Source organism: Anomaloglossus baeobatrachus, chromosome 1 (assembly GCF_048569485.1).
Source record: "Anomaloglossus baeobatrachus isolate aAnoBae1 chromosome 1, aAnoBae1.hap1, whole genome shotgun sequence".
NCBI classification, from domain to species: Eukaryota; Metazoa; Chordata; class Amphibia; order Anura; family Aromobatidae; genus Anomaloglossus; species Anomaloglossus baeobatrachus.
In genome coordinates, this window is record NC_134353.1 from 649,452,069 (window position 1) to 649,471,476 (window position 19,408).

The 19,408-nt window shown below is 43.4% G+C and overlaps 1 protein-coding gene across 1 annotated transcript; it reads left to right on the forward strand.

Moving 5' to 3' along the window:
• The first annotated feature begins 18,043 nt into the window (after window positions 1–18,043).
• Window positions 18,044–18,991, forward strand: LOC142245671 (olfactory receptor 287-like). Its single transcript, XM_075318622.1, has one exon. The coding sequence runs from the start codon at window positions 18,044–18,046 to the stop codon at window positions 18,989–18,991; it is 948 nt and encodes a 315-aa protein (XP_075174737.1).
• The last annotated feature ends 417 nt before the right edge of the window (window positions 18,992–19,408 follow it).

Consider the following 19,408-nt stretch of genomic DNA (forward strand, 5'->3'; position numbering starts at 1 on the left):
TGTCACTGGACAGACGCGTGAAGTAATCTGTCAGCACTCCCCCAGCAGCACTGATTAAACATTCTGAGAGAACGCTGGCTGCGGGACACGATAAGATCTCCAAGCGTAAGTGGCGAGCTCAGGCCATTTTTCTAGATTGGAAGCCCATAATGAGCAAGGCTCCAGTTGAACAGTCATGGCATTGATGTTCATTTGGAGATACTACTACATCTGTGTCTCCTCCTCCTTTTTCTCGTCCAGCTCTTTTCTTTCAACATGAGTATATGTACTTGTCATTTTTCCATGTGTTTGTGGTGTCTTGTGAGTTGTTTGTCACCTTTTGGACACCTTAGAAGGTGTTTTCTATGTGTTTGTATGTGTTTGTGTTTGCCTGCCATTGTTTTCAATGGGGTTCGAATTGGTTCGTCGAACGGAGCCTTTGTTCGATGAACCGAACCGAACTCGAACACTAGGGGGGTGGCTCATTTCTAGTTACGACCATTGTTGCAAATGACCAGGCCGGGTTGGAGATGCAGCGGGAAGAGCCACTGATTGGCTTGCTCTTTTATACCTTGCCACAGCTCTGCTTCCTTTCCAAGATCTCAGGCACGGACAACTGAATGCTTCCCTGGGACAAGACAGTGGATGTGGTTGATGTTTTCTGTGTCTGTGCAATTGCACCTTGTGGGCAGGATGTATAAATGACTGCTTCCTGGACAGCAGATTGTAAAGAACGTAGCACAGGCGACATGGCAGTGGTTTGACCTGCAGACACAAATTTGGTAACCTGGTGTTTGGCCCACCTACTGGGGTGCTTGGCTGTCATGTGATTCCGCATACTGGTGGTGCTCAGGTTGCCTTCCCCTGACCTCTGCTCAACTTGGTATGGCAGATGCTACAGATTACAATGTTTTTCTCTGAAGGACTTTCAGAAAAAATTCCAGACAGCGGCTTAACGCCCCCTTGCAATGACTTGGGCTCTTGGGAACAGGTGACCCAGTTCTCACGCTGGGCAAACTACTACCCCTTCGTTCCTGTGTTGGGGCTACATATCCATCTTCCTCTGTGTTGCTGTGCTGGCTATGCATGTCAACAGTCCAGGTCAGATCAGTGGACTCATCATCAACCACCTCGCCTTCCATCTCATCCTCCTTCCCACCTAAATTTGTAGGCTGACCCGATGGCAACTGTGTCTTGTCATCATCAGCCTCCACTTCAGGAGAAAGTAAATTAGGTTCCTCAAAAGGGCTTTCTTCTGGCCGTAGGTCCTCAAATACTTGCTCATTAACGCATGCCACTTCCTCATGTCGCTCTTCCATGCTGCATGGCGAAAGGCCAAAGCCAACCAATGGGTCTGTGCAAAACAGATCCTCAGAGTGGCCAAGATTAGGGTCATATGTCTCCTGTGACTGATGAAGGGGGGACGAAGGAGGAACAGGTTAAGGATTGGTTGGGCCAGCCTTTTGTGTATCCACAGTAGACTGTGTTGTCATGGAAGATTGGTTGTTGCTTGACAAATGCGAAAAGGCCTTGTCTGCCATCCAAGACATAATCTGCTCTACCTCTTCTGGCTTCCACACACTTTTAGGTTCCAGACCAGGAAATTTGGCAAGGAACATAGAGAATGCATCAAGCTTCTTCTGACCTGACACAGACTCAGTGCCTTGTCTCCCACCACTGACAACACCACGCCCATGTTTCTTAACAACTCCCTTTTTTGTCATTTTGGGTTTTGCTGACATATTTGCAGATGTTGATAGCCGAAGCCAAGAAAACTTTGACCTCAATAATATTGTGAAAAAAGTACAAGTGAGTACTTTGTACCAGACAGCACAAAATGGTAGAGTCCTGCTTTGTATTTGCAAAAGCCACTAGCAACATATGAATGTGGCTTGCTGTGGACAGACAGCACAAGTCAGGCTGTGAAACCCTAAATATTGTGGAAACAGGAACGATACTTTAGGGTAAGTTCACAAAGTGGGTTTTTCGCTGCGTTTTTGCGCATTTTTCGGGTGCGTTTTTGCTCATAAAACTACATGACTTTGGTTCCCCAGCAAAGTCTATGAGTTTTCATTTTAGCTGTCTGCACAGTGTTTATTTTAAGCTGCGTTTTTGTGGTGCCCACAAAAACGCAGCATGTGAATTATTTTTGTGTTTTTCACTGCATTTTCCACCCATTGAGTTCAATGAGATGTTCAAAAATGCAATGAAAAATGCAAATTGCAAATATAGCTGCATTTTAGTGCGTTTCTATGACTAAAACACAGCTATAAACGCAAGGGGTGGGTAGTAAAGTGACATGCACAGGAAGAGGATTCCTTCTGTTGGTAAACACAGAAGCGTGAATCCTCCCGGTATCGCCACCCCTGCTTCCACCTCCCATGCGGCGCCATGTCTGCTCCCGTACGGTGCCATGGCCGGGCGGGAGGTGGAAGCACCTGTTAAATCAAAGTGAACAGTAGAAAAAAAAATGTCATACTCACCTGTCTGCAGACTCCCGGTGCCATGTCCGCTCCCAGCTCCTCTTCCCGGTACCGCCGCTCCGGCTGTGTGCAGACTTCTGATAGCTGCAGGATCTCATGCATCAGCTGATCAGACGTCTCGCGGTGTTTTTTTACCGCCCCACCGGCTTAACCAATCAGCTGATGCCGTCAGGAGACTTCCTCAGCTGATTACCGGCAGCTCCTGCAGCGATCAGACGGGAGTCAGCACGGAAGTGTGTATTTTTTTTTTTTTTTGCACTGATTCATCAGTTGATTATATAAAAGCCGTTTATATAATCAGCTGATCTGTGATGTGATTCACATCCTAGAACCTGACATCATCTGATCGTTTTGCCTTACAGCAAACCGATCAGATGATATTGGATCTGGATTGGACATCGCGAGACCTTGACCCAGGATTACTGCGGAGGTGGGGTTCCTTATTTCAATAAAGATGGAGTCACTAATTGTGTTGTGTTTTATTTCTAATAAAAATATTTTTCTGTGTATTGTGTTTTTTTTTTATTTTTACTAGATATTCATGGTGGCCATGTCTAATATTGGCATGACACCATGAATATCAGGCTTAGGGCCAGCTGATAATATACAGCTAGCCCTAACCTCATCATTACCCAGCTAGCCACCCGTCACCAGGGCAGCTGGAAAAGTTGGATACAGCGCCAGAGGATCGCGCTTCTATGAAAGCGCCATTTTCTGGGGTGGCTGCGGACTGCAATTCGCAGCAGGGGTGCCCAGAAAGCTTGGGCACACTGCACTATGGACTCCAATCCCCAGCTGCCTAGTTGTACCTGGCTGGACTCAAAAATTGGGCGAAACCCATGTCATTTTTTTTTTTAAATTATTTCATGAAATTCATGAAATAATTAAAAAAAAATGGGCTTCCCTATATTTTTGTTACCCAGCTGGGTACAAATGGGCAGCTGGGGGTTGGGGGCAGCCCGTACCTGCCTGTTGTATCTGGCTAGCATACAAAAATATGGCGAAGCCCACATCATTTTTTGGGGGGGGGGCAAAAAACTCCTGCATACAGTCCTGGATGGAGGATGCTGAGCCTTGCAGTTCTGCAGCTGTTGTCTGTCTCCTGCATACACTATTGGATGGAGTATGCTGAGCCTTGTAGTTCTGCTCCCCCTGCCTCTCCCTCCAGCATACACTCCTGGATGGAGCATGCTAAGCCTTGTAGTTCTGCAGCTGTCTGCTCTCCTGCATACACTAGTGGAGAATGAAGAACATATTGAAGAAGGAAATGACATCAGACCTTTTTTTTTCAACAATCTTTAATGACATTGTTCACTGATAAAAAAAACGCATGAAATCGCAGTCAGAAACGCACCAAAACGCAGTAAAAACGCATGTGTTTTTGCCGCGGGTACGTTTTTGTGCATTTTTTGCCTTAAAAATCGCACAAAAAACGCAGCGTCAAAAAAACGCAGTGTGTGAACTTAGACTTACTGTATAAGTGCTGGAAGAGACAGTAAGCACAAATAGGGTCTTATCCTAAAACACTGATAGCAAAAGTGCTGTAAGGGTAGACTCACCTGGTGTGGTTATGAGAGTCACAACCACTGTAATGGCGTAAATACGGCTGCAGCAGAACCCACGTGGAGATGCAGTTCGAATATGGAGATAAAAGGGTTAATAATCCGCACTGCTGTAGACAGGAGGATCTATGTAGAAGGAATGATTTTATTTGTCTACGCGTTTCAAAGCCTTATGGGTTCTCCCTCAAGACAAATCATATACAAACATCAGACATATAACGGGGTATATATAGGAGGAGAGAGGGACAGGCTAGATCATTCAAGAAAGGCTCGTCAGTATCTTTCAGGTGTGACTCAGATCACAAAAAAAAGGCAATAAAAGGACATTTAAAAAAACATTATTTATACAATAAGGTATAAGAACATTTGTAATGTCATACATCAAATCTGTAAGGAAAATGAAATAGTAAAAATATGGTATTTACTTGAAATCATCTGTTTTTAAAATTATACTCTGTAGGGTTCGAACTCAAAAATAAGAAAACAGAATGGACTAGACTCGATAGGATCAACAAGGCAAACAAACCCAAAGAGCCACCTCAAGAGTCTAAAGGCCGCTTTACACGCAACAACATCGCTAACGAGATATCGCTGGGGTCACGGAATTGATGACGCACATCCGGCCTCATTAGCGACGTCGTTGCGTGTGACACCTACGAGCGACTGCTAACAATCAAAAATACCTAATCGATGATGGTTGACACGTCGTTCCTTTCCCAAATATCGTTGCTGGTGTGGACGCAGGTTGTTCGTCATTCCTGAGGCAGCACACATCGCTACGTGTGACACCCCGGGAACGACGAACAACAGCGTTCCTGCGTCCTCCGGCAACAAGGTGGGCGTGTCGTTAATGCGGCTGGTCTCCGCCCCTCCGCTTCTATTGGCGGGCCACTGTGTGACGTCGCTGTGACGGTGCATGAACCTCCCACTTAAAAAAAGGTTGTTCGCCGCCCACAGCGACGTCGCTAGGAAGGTAAGTATGTGTGACGCGTACCAGCGATATTGTTCGCCACAGGCAATGATTTGCCCATGACGCACAAATGACGGGGGCGGGTGCTTTCGCTAGAGACATTGACATAAAGTGGCCTTAAGAGTGAAACAAATGAGATATCAACCTATATCTTGATACACATAAAAAACTAGGCTAATTTGTCAAATGAAATAAAATGAAAGTGTTGTGTTGACGAACAGTTAAAGAGAAATTTAATAATTAATAATAAAAAATGATTCGATGTATGAAATTACAAATGTTCTTATTCATCATGCCCAAAATATGATGATTATAATTAACCCCTTCACCACCGGGCGTTTTTCCAGGGGTTTTTTTGCTCCCCTTTTTCCGAGAGCCATAACTTTTTTATTCTTCTGTTTATCTTCCCATATGAGGGCTTGTTTTTTGTGGGACAAGTTTTACTTTTAAATGAAACCATAAGTTTTACCATATAGAGTACTAAAAACAGCAAAAAAAATTTAAGTGTGGAAAAACTGCAAAAAAAGTGCAATTGCACAATAGTTTTTGAGATATTTTATTCACCATGTTTATTATGTGGTACAACTGATGTTTTGTTGGGATGACTGAGGTCAGTGCGAGTTTGTAGACACCAAACATGTATAAGTTTACTTTTATCTAAGGGATTAAAAAAAATTCACAATTTTGTCCAAAAAAAGTGGTGCACGTTTTGCGCCATTTTCCAACGCCCGTAGCGTTCTCATTTTTTGGGATCTATAACTCATTGATAGCTTATTTTTTGCATCTTAAGTTGACGTTTTTAATCTTACAATTTTTGCGCAAATGCTACATTTTGTTCGCCTGTTATTGCATTTTGCGCAGAATTTGCGGCAACCAAAAAACGTAATTTTGGTGTTTGGAATTTTTTGCTGCTATGCAGTTTACTGATCAGATTAATTGATTTTATATTTTTATAGATCATGCATTTCTGAACGCGGCGATACCAAATATGTGAATATTTTTTATTTTTTAACCCTTTAATTTTTAATGGGGCGAATGAAGGGTGATTTGAACTTTTAGGTCTTTTACTTTTTTTTATTTTTTAAACTTTATTTTAACTTTTTTTTTATTTTACTAGGTCCCTTAGGGGACTATAATGATCAGCAATCTGATCGCTCTTCCATTTCGCCAGATCACAGCTACACAGCTGAGATCTGGAGAAAATCAGCTCTCCTCTCACACACTGCTCTCTGCCGGCAGTGAGAGAAAGTGACTTATAAAGGTTACATGCATCATCACATGACCCTGTGCTACCATGGCAACCACCAGAAGTCACGTGATCATGTCACGTGACTTCCGATGTGGGCGGGTCAGTTACCGTTATGGCTGCACGCATATACATCTTGCTGCCAGATTTTGGCAGCGAGATGTAAGGGTTTAATAGTTGTGGGTGGAACACGATAGCAGGCACCCATCAGCTATTTAAATCAGCTGATATGTGTGCCGATCGCCACGGCCTGCCTATAGCAGCCCGCGGCGATCATAGTGACACAATCCATGGCATACCCAGTGCGTCATGTAGCGTGAAGAGGTTAAAGAACCACAATGACTGTAGCACAGAGAAAGCTTATAACTAAATTTTCTGAAGGTAACAACTGTCCCCAATCAGTAGGAAGTAGTGATGGGCAAATTCTCAGATATCCGGGATCGGCAGGACTAACCACACTTTGAAAAAAAATCTGGTTCAACCCAGAATTGATCCCAGATATCTGGCTGGACCCCGGTCCCCATATAAGTCTAAGGGGACCAGAATTCAGCGATTAAAAATGGTGGCAGAAGGGATATGGGGACAGGAGAAAGCACTTCATACTTTCCGAGGCTACGGTGTGGCTGTACACTGCTGCCACAGCCGCCCATTCCCTTCCAGGGCCATGCATTAGGCTCATGCATATGCACTGCTTCCTCCACCCACTGGCAGCATCTATGTCAGGTTTCCGGGTTTTCCAGTCCTCTTTTGAAAGAGCTTGCCCTCGGTTAACATGGAGTTTTATGTTCTGTTGCCCTACTTCCTGTCCAGCTGCTTAAAAGGCCGCCTCTAAGCCTAGTCCAGTGCCTGAGTATACTGCTTGCTGTGTGCTCCTGCTTTGCTGCTGCTGCTACTTGATTACCTTTGGATCCTCCTGAAAATCTACCGACCGACTCTGGACCATACCCGGTTTCTTCAAACTGTGCCCGGACTCCGTCTGCCTTCTTTGGTCAGCACGTCTGCCCGGTTTCTTCCGGTTCATAACCATTCTGGACTTTCATCCCGTACGGACACTTCTGGACTTTACCGCTTGCCCCTTGTGTCCCGGCTGCGGCGCATTTAGGCCTTCCGGGGTTGATTGCCGGACAGTCCCTGTATAGGGGTTCGCTCTGGTGGTCTCCCTGGGGGAGTCCGGTGCGTGGCCCCGGGAATCCCCTTCGCTCCGTTTCGGAAAGGTATTTTCATGTGTTTGTTATACTGTGTATTTCCGTTGTGTATCTACCATGGTTACATATCATAAACATCTTGTACCACAAACTCGTCTCTGGCTGTCATTGCCCTAACGCTATCGAAATCCTCAAAACATACAATAGTATTACATTATACTCAGGCCACTAAGAGGATTTCGCTGGGGCAATGACTGAGACACGAGTAGATCAGCTCTTTTCTATGATTAACTCCTTGCAGCAGGAGATGGAGGTGGTGCAGACTAAACTTAGAGATGTGGAGACACAGCTGGGCCATGATCACCAGGTACTGGGTCCGGCTATACAGGATTTGCAAGTCAGAGTGGAGGCTCAGGAAGCCGGCCCCACTACGTCCGTATCAGCTGCCGGTATGCCTAGGTTACCCCCATTCCGTTTCAATGGTGACCGTAGTCAGTTTCGTGGATTTGTGAACCAATGTATACTGTTTTTTGATGTACATGCTGATTATTACCGTTCTGACCGGTCCAAGGTGTTATGTATAATTATGTTATTAACCTCACGAGCACTGGCTTGGGCTAATCCTATGATAGAGAACCGGGACATCCGTTTAAATCACCTGGAGGACTTTCTGACCGCAATGGCGCAGATGTTTGATGATCCGAATCGCCGTGCTACCGCTGAATCGGCTCTCCTTTCCTTACGTCAGGGAAAGCGTTCTGTCGTTGAATACGCCACTGAATTTAAGAGGTTAGTGGTAGACACCGACTGGGGAAACAATGCATTATTGTCTGTTTTCAGAAAGGGTTTGTCCGGTACCATCAAAGACGAGTTAGCCCGTTCCGAATCTCCAGGGGATTTTGAACTGTTTCTCCAGCACTGTGTGCGTATTGATACCCGCTTGACGGAACGTAGACAGGAAAAATGGGCAGCTGTAAACCGTGTGAACAACTTTGCATTTCCTTCCAGAGAACCCGCTCTCAGGACGCCACGGGAGGCCGAGGACGTTCCTATGCAAGTGGACTCTCTGCAAAAGCGAGAGACCAATGAACGTCGCGAACACCGACTCCGTAAGCGTTTGTGTTTCTATTGCGGTCAATCAGACCATTTCTTGATCGACTGCCCGAAACGTCCGAATCGCCCAAATAAGGTATTGGCAGCCATGGCAGAGTGTGACAACACGGACGCAGAGTCCGATATCTCTGAGGCAAGCGGACACTTGGATGCGGTATTTCCCTTGACTGTAATGTCAACCTCACCGAAGGACTCGGAAGGGAAATATACCCATTGCTCGCTCCCCATTCAGATCCGGTGGGAGGGACAGCTAATGCCTACCTCTGCAATGATAGATTCTGGGGCAGGGGGAAATTTTGCCAGGAAACACGGTATCCGGACTCAGCAAAGATCCTCACCTGTTACCATGGAGACGGTTGACGGATCTCCGTTAATCTCTGGACCAGTTGATCGGGAAACCGTACCGCTAGAATGCGTCATGAAGCCAGGTCAGCAGGAGACCCTTGTTTTCATGTTAATTTCTTCTCCTCATTTTCCGATTATTCTAGGTATTCCGTGGCTACGGTCTACAAATCCGGTCATCGATTGGGAAACTAAGGAAATATCCTTCCCACCGCAGAGTATTCCGACCATTAATCCAACTGTTCCGGTTCCAGTAACACCGAATGCGGAAGGCACTGTACAGGTACCTGTTCTACCCCCGGTGTATAACGACTTTGCGGATATATGCGACAAAAAAAAAGCCGATCGGCTTCCCCCGCATAGACCGTATGATTGCCCCATAGACTTACTCCCAGGGGCGGAGATCCCGTTTGGTCATGTCTACCCGTTGGCGGCACCTGAGCTAGAAGCACTAAAAGAATACATTGATGAAAGTCTAGCTAAGGGATTTATTCGTCCGTCTACCTCACCAGCAGGGGCACCCATCTTTTTCGTGAAAAAGCAAGAGGGGACTCTGAGACCCTGTATTGACTACCGGGAACTGAATAAAATAACTATCCGGAACCGGTATCCGTTACCGTTGATTCCTGAGCTATTAGAGAGGGTCCAACAGGCAAAAATATTCACCAAATTGGATCTCCGTGGGGCATACAATCTACTCCGTATACGTCCCGGAGACGAGTGGAAGACCGCGTTCCGATGTCGGTATGGACATTTTGAGTACCTAGTGATGCCTTTTGGACTTTGTAACGCTCCCGCGACTTTCCAACATCTAGTTAATGATATTTTTAGGGATATCATGGACCAATTCATGGTGATTTATCTGGACGATATCCTAATCTTTTCTGATTCCCTACAGGAACACCAGGAACACGTCAAGACCGTACTTACCCGGCTGAGGGAAAACCACCTGTACATCAAACTGGAGAAATGCAAATTCCATTGCTCACAAATACAATTCTTAGGTTATGTCATCTCTCCTCAGGGACTGAACATGGAGTCTGGCAAGATACAAGCAATTCTAGACTGGCCGGAACCGGGGAACATCAAAGAGGTACAACGCTTTGTCGGTTTTGCCAACTTTTACCGACGTTTTATCCGTAATTTTTCAGAGATCGTTCGTCCCATCACTCTGTTAACCAAGAAAGGACAGAAGTTTGTGTGGTCCGCCCAGGCCCAGGAAGCTTTCCATCGTCTCAAGGTTTGTTTTACCTCAGCGCCTATATTAGTACATCCGAATCCCGCACTTCCCTTTATCGTGGAAGTCGACGCTTCCGACTACGCATTAGGGGCCATCCTTTCTCAAAGGACTGGGGACAAGAGTCTCTTACATCCGTGTGCTTTCTTTTCCCGCCGGTTGTCCCCTGCAGAAAGGAACTATGACATTGCGGACAAGGAATTGTTAGCGATTATTTCCGCTTTCAAGGAATGGAGACACCACTTACAGGGAGCCGCGCAGCAAGTGATAGTACTCACAGATCATCGTAATCTGGAATTTCTTAAGTCTGCCAGGTGCCTGTCTCCACGGCAAGCCCGTTGGAGCCTATTCCTTAACCAGTTCAATTTTGTCGTTACATACCGTCCAGGTTCACGTAATGGGAAAGCCAATGCCTTGTCCCGAATCCACGCCGTGGACTCCGTGCCTGGAACCCCGTCTCAGACCGTGTTATCGGATGCCAATTTCGTTGGAGTAATCCAGGACCAGGACTTGTGGAAGGACATCAAGCTGGCCTATGATGGTGACGTATTTCTTGCTGCCCCCCCGAATGATGTAACTCTTGTTCTTCGGAATGGTGTGTGGTTGAGAGAGCGACGCATTTATGTCCCGGAGGCCGTAAGACTTCGGGTTCTCAAGTTGGTCCATGACTCCGTGTTGGCTGGTCATAGGGGGGTACAGAAGACGCAGGAATTTCTGAACCGTTTTTTCTGGTGGCCTACCTGTTTAAAGGATGTAAAGGACTATGTCCACTCATGTGTGGTTTGTGCCCGGTGCAAGGTCCCTCGTGTGGCTCCTACAGGACTCCTCCAACCGTTACCCGTGCCATCTCGCCCTTGGGGGTCTATCTCAATGGATTTTATTGTGGAGTTGCCCGTCTCAGACGGTCACAATACCATTTTAGTGGTGGTGGATCAGTTGACTAAAGCTGCTCACTTTATTCCGTGTGCCGGTCTTCCCTCAGCCGCAGAGACAGTGGATCTGGTTATCCAGAACGTATTCCGATTGCATGGGGTACCAGACGAGATCATCTCTGACCGGGGCGTGCAGTTCACGTCTAGGTTCTGGAAGGGGTTTTGTACGGCACTCCAGATTGATGTCTGTTTGTCTTCTGCATACCATCCTCAGACAAATGGGCAAACCGAACGAACCAATCAAACCCTGGAACAATACCTTCGCTGTTATGTCAGCCATCTGCAGGACGATTGGTTGAAGATGCTTCCGTTGGCGGAGTTATCGTATAACAACACTCAGAGCAGCTCCACTAAGGTAACGCCCTTCTTTGCTAACTTGGGTTACCATCCGACTATTTTGCCTAGGTCACCGGTTGCGGTCTCAGTGCCTGCGGTGGAGGACCGATTGACAGAGCTATGACAAAATCTGGAGGTTCTGAAGGACACTGTGGCTACAGCTCAGGAGCGTTACAAGAGGTCGGCAGACGCTCACCGGAAACCGGCACCCATGTATAAGGTAGGGGACTCTGTATGGTTGTCCACCAAGAACCTGAGATTGGGTGTCCCTTCGCAGAAGCTGGGACAAAAATTCATCGGTCCGTTCAAGATCACCGGGATCGTGAGCCCTGTGGCCTGTCGGCTGCGGTTACCGCACCATCTGAAGGTACACCCGGTCTTTCATGTTTCTCTCCTCAAATCCGTCTCTCCCAATACGTTTCATGGTCGTGTCGTGCCTCCTCCTCCGCCTGTGATGGTCGACGGCGAGGAGCAGTTCGTGGTTGAGGACATTATTGACTCCCGGCTCCATCGTCGTCGGCTTCAGTATCTGGTACGTTGGCAGGGGTACGCCCCCGAGGGCGATTCCTGGGAACCGGTGGGTAACATTCGAGCACCCCGGAAGATCGCTCAGTTTCATCGACGGTACCCGGACAAGTCGGGCCCTGACCCGTCCTGAGGCCGTTTCTGGGGGGGGAGTAATGTCAGGTTTCCGGGTTTTCCAGTCCTCTTTTGAAAGAGCTTGCCCTCGGTTAACATGGAGTTTTATGTTCTGTTGCCCTACTTCCTGTCCAGCTGCTTAAAAGGCCGCCTCTAAGCCTAGTCCAGTGCCTGAGTATACTGCTTGCTGTGTGCTCCTGCTTTGCTGCTGCTGCTACTTGATTACCTTTGGATCCTCCTGAAAATCTACCGACCGACTCTGGACCATACCCGGTTTCTTCAAACTGTGCCCGGACTCCGTCTGCCGTCTTTGGTCAGCACGTCTGCCCGGTTTCTTCCGGTTCATAACCATTCTGGACTTTCATCCCGTACGGACACTTCTGGACTTTACCGCTTGCCCCTTGTGTCCCGGCTGCGGCGCATTTAGGCCTTCCGGGGTTGATTGCCGGACAGTCCCTGTATAGGGGTTCGCTCTGGTGGTCTCCCTGGGGGAGTCCGGTGCGTGGCCCCGGGAATCCCCTTCGCTCCGTTTCGGAAAGGTATTTTCATGTGTTTGTTATACTGTGTATTTCCGTTGTGTATCTACCGTGGTTACATATCATAAACATCTTGTACCACAAACTCGTCTCTGGCTGTCATTGCCCTAACGCTATCGAAATCCTCAAAACATACAATAGTATTACAATCTATGACTGGTTGCAATCAGATGTGCTCCCAGCCTGTGTGACACCCTGTCTGATGCTTCCAAAAACAGACCTGATCTGCGGCTCTATAGCATAAAGTAAAAATAAATAAATTAAAAAATTTTCATAGGGTCCCCCCATATTATCATAGCCAGCACAGATAAAGCATATGGCTACCAGCCCCCAGCCGTGCGCTTATCTTGGCTGTGTATCAAAATATGAGGAATCACATGTGGATTTGTAGATTTAATTATTTAAATAAATAATTTTATAAAACAGCGTGGGTTCCCTCCAATTAAGATACCCAGCCATGACAAAGCCTAACAGATGGGGGCTGGTATTCTCAGGCTGGGTTGGTTCATGCTTATTGGGCCACCTCCAGCCTAAAAATAGCAGCCTGCAGCTGCCCAGGATTGTTGCATCCATTAGATGCAACAATCCCAGCACTTTACCTGGCTCTTCTCGATTGCTAGTGCAGTAGCAATCGGGGTACTATAAGAGGTTAATTACAGCCCACAGCTGTCACTGAGACCTTGATTAGTAATGGGATGTGTCTATGAGACACCTCAATTACTAATCTGTACGTGAAAAGACATAAACACATAAACTGAAAAAATCATTTCTTTGAACTAAAAGACAAAAAGCCACCCTCTTTCATCACTTTATTAACCCCCAAAACACCTCTGCAGGTCCGACGTAATCCACATGAAGTCCCACGACAATTCCAGCTTTGTACATTACTGAAAGTACAGTGCTTATTCATTGAACATGACTAAACGCTGTGAGGTTCAAGCAGAGACTGAGCCGCGATAAGCGGTGACATCACTTAGGTTGGTTGCGGTCACAGCTGGAGGTTTCCATGGTCCTCCACCTGTGATCGCACATATCCTGACCCTAGGTAACCTCAATGAACTCTCACTGAGTTCACAGACCTGCATCTCGTGGCAGAAAACTGCCATTTTTTTTTGCAAAGAGATGCAGATGTGGGACTGAAATTTTAACTTCATATCCTTTCACCCAATCTACAACTCCTGGCAAAAAAAATGCATCACTATCGTATTTGTTATGATGCAGTACTAATGTGTTTTTTGTGAGGAGGTGTAGATTGGGTGCAGGAATATGGTGTACAAATTACAGCACCAAATCTGCATTTCTTGGCAAAAAGTGCACAAAAACTGTTTTCTTTTAGGAGGTGCATATTTGGTGCTGAAATGTCTGCACCAAATTTCAGCACCAAATTTTCATCTCCTGGTAAAAAACTGCATCCAAACGGCTGAAAAATCATTTTTGTGCATTTCTAATCTAGGGCTTAGTGGTAGCTGTGGGCTGCCATTACCCTGTTATATTACTCTGATTGCCACCGCACCAGGGCAATCAGGAAGAGCTGAGTAAAATGCTGGGAAAGTAAAAGTAAATAAAAAGAAACACTGAAAGAATCGTTTATTTGGAAAAAAATACAAAAAAACACTCTCTTTCACCAATTCATTTACCCCTAAAACACCCCTGAAAGTCCGACACAATCCACACGAGGTCCAACGACGATTCAGCCCTGCTACATCGGAAATCACAGCTCGTGATCACGGAAAATGTCTGCATGCTGTAACTGGAGGTAGACACTAAACTGAGATCAGTGATGATGTTACTTAGGTAAGTTGCAGTCACAGCAGACAGGTTCCCACAGTCCTCCTTCTGTTATGACTGCAACTAACCTGAGTGATGTCACCACTGATAGCGGCTCAGTCTCTGTCTGCAGTTACAACTTGCGAACATGTTCCATGATCACACGCTCTGACTTCAGATATGTAGCACATCTGAATTGTTGTGGGATCTCGTGTGTATTATTTCGGACCTGCAGGGGTGTTTTAGGGGTTAATAAAGTGGAGAAAGAGGTGTTTTCTTATATTTTTTTACAAATTAAGGGATTTTTTTGGTGTTTGTGTTTATTTACTTTAAGTTACAGATTAGTGATGGGGGGGGGGTCTCATAGACCCTCCCTGTCACTAATCTAGGTCTTAGAGGCAGCTGTGGGCTGTTGTTAACCCCTCATTACACCAATTGCCACCCCACCAGGGGAATCGAAAAGAGCGGGGTGTCAGGCTTGTCGCATCTAATAAAGGAAGGTTGAACTAGTTGGACCTAGGTCTTTTTCAACCTAAGTAACTATGTAACTATGTAACTAATTCCCAGACAGCTGTAGGCTGCTATGTTTAGGTTGGGGGCAGCCTAATAACCATAGACCTCCTCAGTCTGAGCATACCAGCCTCCAACTGTTTGGCTTTATCTTGGCTGGGTACCAAAATTGGGGGGACCGCATGCCAGTTTTTAAAATGATTTATTTAAATAATTGAAAAGAAAAGCCGCATGCGGTTCCTCATATTTTAATACACAGCCAAGATAAGTGCATGGCTTTATCTGTGCTGGGTATCATAATATGAGGGGTCGCAGCACCAATTGTTTTATTTATTTTTACACCACAATACAGACAGCACCTGAGATTAGTTGCAGTCAGACGCTGACACAGGCTGGGGGCACACACATCTGACTGCAACCAATGACAGACGCCTGGACTGTCGGTGGGCGGGGAAATCAGTGCATATGGATGAGCCTAATGAGCGACCCAGAAAGTGAAGGAGAGGTTGCGGGAGCAGTGTATAGCGATTCCTGAGCCTTGGTAAATATGATGTGCTTACTTCCTTCTTGTTTTCTATATTTTTCCATTTTTTTATTTTTTTTATTACCAGAGTACTGGATTCACATCAACACCCAGATTCCTGGGCCTGGCACTTGGGTAAGTTTGAAACCGCGTGGATCCGGACTTTTACACCCATCACTAATTGTTAAATATAATATTGTGTTGGGTTGTTTTTAAGTTTTTTTTTTATATATTGTCTATATTGGATAGATGACAGGGAAATTAAAAAAATAAAAAATAAATGGCATTGTATTATTTATATACTATCTACAATTAGTTTCAAATGATTTACTCCCTTGATTTTAGATACCATGGGGATAGTCCAGCTCTAGAAACTATATATTAAGTCTGTTATTTTTGTATTTGATTTCTGAGGATTCAGATATGAATGCACTCATTGATCTAAAGTCTTTATATTAATTACTACATACATTGACTATTTGGTATCTGAGAATACAGTGATAAAAGCACATTTTATGGAAGATGTATAATCTTAAAATTATTTGGATTGTCTCCTTATGAATATACATTTTTTTGTTTTCACATTTGTTAATTTGTCATATTTGGGTTATTGACATTGTGACTTTTTTTTGTTGGATTTCCTCTTTAAATTTCAGCTCAGAAATTAAAAATTTTATTTGAGTAAAATATTTAACCACAGATAAATATTTTAGTGTATTTTGATTTTTAAGACATTATTTTATTGAAAAGAAAAACAATGAAACCAAATTATTATACAATCTAGTGATTTGCTTTAGGTTCTATTTTAAATTGAATTGTTGACTACAAGAAAAATGAGTTTTGATCAATTAAGATTTAATTTAAACTTTTAGTGTAAATTCCAATAATTTTCTTCAAAAAATATTTAATTGCTCAGTATAGTACAGCTTTCCAGTAATGTTCATACTTAGGAAAAAATATTGGAGCCATAAAATTTTAAATACGTTCTTCACTAACCAGAAAAAGCACCAAAAACATATGTATATGGACTGTTTTTTATTTAAATCAATACTTAATCTTACGTATGATGAGGTCACCAACACTATCATATAAACAGTACTTTGAGTAATAAATTAAGCTATCCTGCAAGCTATGTATTTTTTTATGGATTCATACAGTGGTACATTATATGCTCTTATGGATTCATACAGGGGTACATTCTAGGCCTTTTTGGATTCATACAGGGGTACATTACAGGGTTTTCAGACTCATACAGGGGTACATTATAGGCTCATAGCAGACAATTGACACCATATTTAGAAAGAATGCAAAACTATAAATAAAGCAGTGATATTAAGGATTTTGTAAGCACACTTATTCAAAATAAAAATTAGTGATGAGGAATTCTTGAAATTGAAATTTAGCAACTTGCTCAAATTTGGTGTTGAAATACAGTTTGAATCAAATTTATTCAATGTAAATTGAATGTGCATAATCATTTTTTTAAATCTCTCCAGACCCCACAGGGCCATAACATAATAAAAATATCGAAAAAAATAAATAAAATAAAATAAAAAGATTCTCAGCCAGTCCACATGCAGCCCCATTCCAGTCCGGTTGCCTTTTAGGTACAATCACCAGTGTGGTCTTCCTCTGGCCATCATTGGCATTTCTTGCACTGACTAGGCCATGTCATTGTGACACCAAAGATGCCAGAAGACCCCAAAGATGTTGAGCACTGGAGAATAGTTGAGAACCAGGAAAATATGTTTTTTTTATTTTTTTTAACCATGTTCCAGTTATTTGGAGTACAGCAAAACGACAGTCGACTGGCAGACATTTTGCCAGATTTGAGCAAATCGAATTTCAGAAATAAGCATTCTATGATTTTTTTTTTTTATTAAATTCAAGTATGATTCATTTTGTGTCAAAAAGATTTGCTTATTTTTAATAATAATTAGGCACACTTTAGAAGTAAGTTGCCATTGAAACTATTGATGTAATTTTATTTTAGTGAATTTTTCAAGGGGTAAAAAACCTTAATTTTCAAGTGAAGAATTCTCAGGAATAGCTTTGTTTTTCTAAGAATTTTGTAAACTTGAGTGTCTTTTATCAACAGTTTTGGGTGATTTACTGACGTGTTATGTCAATTTTTTTTCCCTGGGATTTTTTATTATTTTTTCAGCATTTTGGGGTATCTTTATATTTTTTTTTTCTGACATTCTTTGAAATCCATTAAGCAATAAATAAAACACTTGCAGGTTTTATGAGATGAAAAAGCTAACAATATGTTCAAAAAGACACCTAGGTGACTTTCAAGTGTATTTTTAGACTTCCCATTGACTTCTAGTGTATGATATGGAGCGTCTTCCTATTGGAAATTGCATGAAGAATGGACAGGTCACTTCTTTTAAACACTTGGCCATTTATAAAGCATGAAGCACTTAAAACTCACATCTTAACATTAAGAAAAGCAAATATTTTTTTCCTAAAAATGAAATAAGATAATTCTTTTGAGCGTTTTGTAAGCACATTCTATCCAGCGTTTTTAGATGTAGAGCTGTTAAAAAAAAATAACACTGGAATAAGATGCAGTGTGAACTTACCCTAAGACTTTAAGATGTTAAGAATTACAACTTCCAAGAGCTAATAATGATGATAAAAATATGTGAAATATACAGAACATGCTGGCTTATAATTTTGTTTTAAATTTTTTCTCAATTTCCGATTTGTACAGCATACAAATGAGACACATATGGAATGGTAGTGCGGTCTCTGCATTTATTCTATTGGGATTTCCAGCAAGTCAAGGAGTTCAGAGTTTTCTATTTTTAATATTTCTCACCATGTATGTCTTAACAATTACGGGAAACTTGGTTATCATTGCTGTAATTCGAGCTGACTTCCATCTTCATCGCCCCATGTACTTTCTCCTCAGTAATTTTGCTTTTATGCAGATTTGTTATGTAACTGTTACTGTTCCTAAATTACTTGTTGGCTTTTTGGTAAGAAGGAACATAATATCCACCACGGCTTGCTTTTCTCAGTGTTACTTTTTCTTTTTGCTCGGAGGAATAGAGAATTTTTTGCTGGCAATCATGGCTTACGATAGATTTGTGGCCATCTGTTATCCATTAAGGTATAATACCATCATGACACCAACATTTTGCTGCCATTTGATCTCTGGCTGTTGGTTGGGGTTCTTTATTGGCTCATTACTTCCTGTGACTTTATTAGCAAGGTTATCATTTTGTGGACCAAACATTATTAACCATTATTTTTGTGATTTGTCCCCACTTTTGAAATTGTCTTGCTCAGATATCAGTCTCTTAAAATCACACTTTTTCGGTTTGATGTGGGTCATTGTTTTTGGCTGTTTTTTTTTCACTCTTGTATCATATATTAATATAATTTGTGCTATCATAAAAATTCCATCCACAGTGGGTGGCCACAGATCATTCTCCACCTGTGGTTCTCATCTGGCAGTTGTGATTATTTATTATGGTGCTGTCATATTCATGTATGTCAGGCCAAAGGACAGTTTTACCTTTCAGGAGGACAAGCTAATTTCTGTCTTCTACTCCATTTTAACTCCTCTTTTAAATCCATTCATTTATTGTCTGAGAAACAAGGATGTGAAAAAGGCACTGCAGAAAATTGTCCAAGATAGAAAAATGATTATATGTTTGTAAAAATATTAGTTAAATTTACAAGCCTTCATGAAAATCAAGAATTGACATGTTCATCCTAAAGTTCTGTGATTCTTTAAAAGACTTAGGATCCATAGCTGCAGTAGGCACATGTCCAGTGAATTGCAAGGTTTGGGTTTAATGCAGCTATACTCTGACATTCCCATTGGCTGTCAAATGGATTATAAGGAAATAAGTGTGTTATGCTTGTGGGGCGACCACTGTATTAGTGGGTGCACGGAACTAAAGGTACCAATCACTTGCCTGGGGTAGTGAGTTGGACCGGCTGCCAAGTCTACACTACTGCCACTGGGAGTGACATCAGTTACACACTCTGGTAAGCAGCCAGTAGAGGGCAACCCCAGGGAATCTGCGGTTCCCCAGTAGCTGGTGCCACAGACACAGTACAGTCTCTTGTGG

Excerpts from the sequence above, each read along its gene's own strand:
- LOC142245671 (XM_075318622.1), top strand. The coding sequence starts at position 18,044 with ATGAGACACATATGGAATGGTAGTGCGGTCTCTGCATTTATTCTATTG.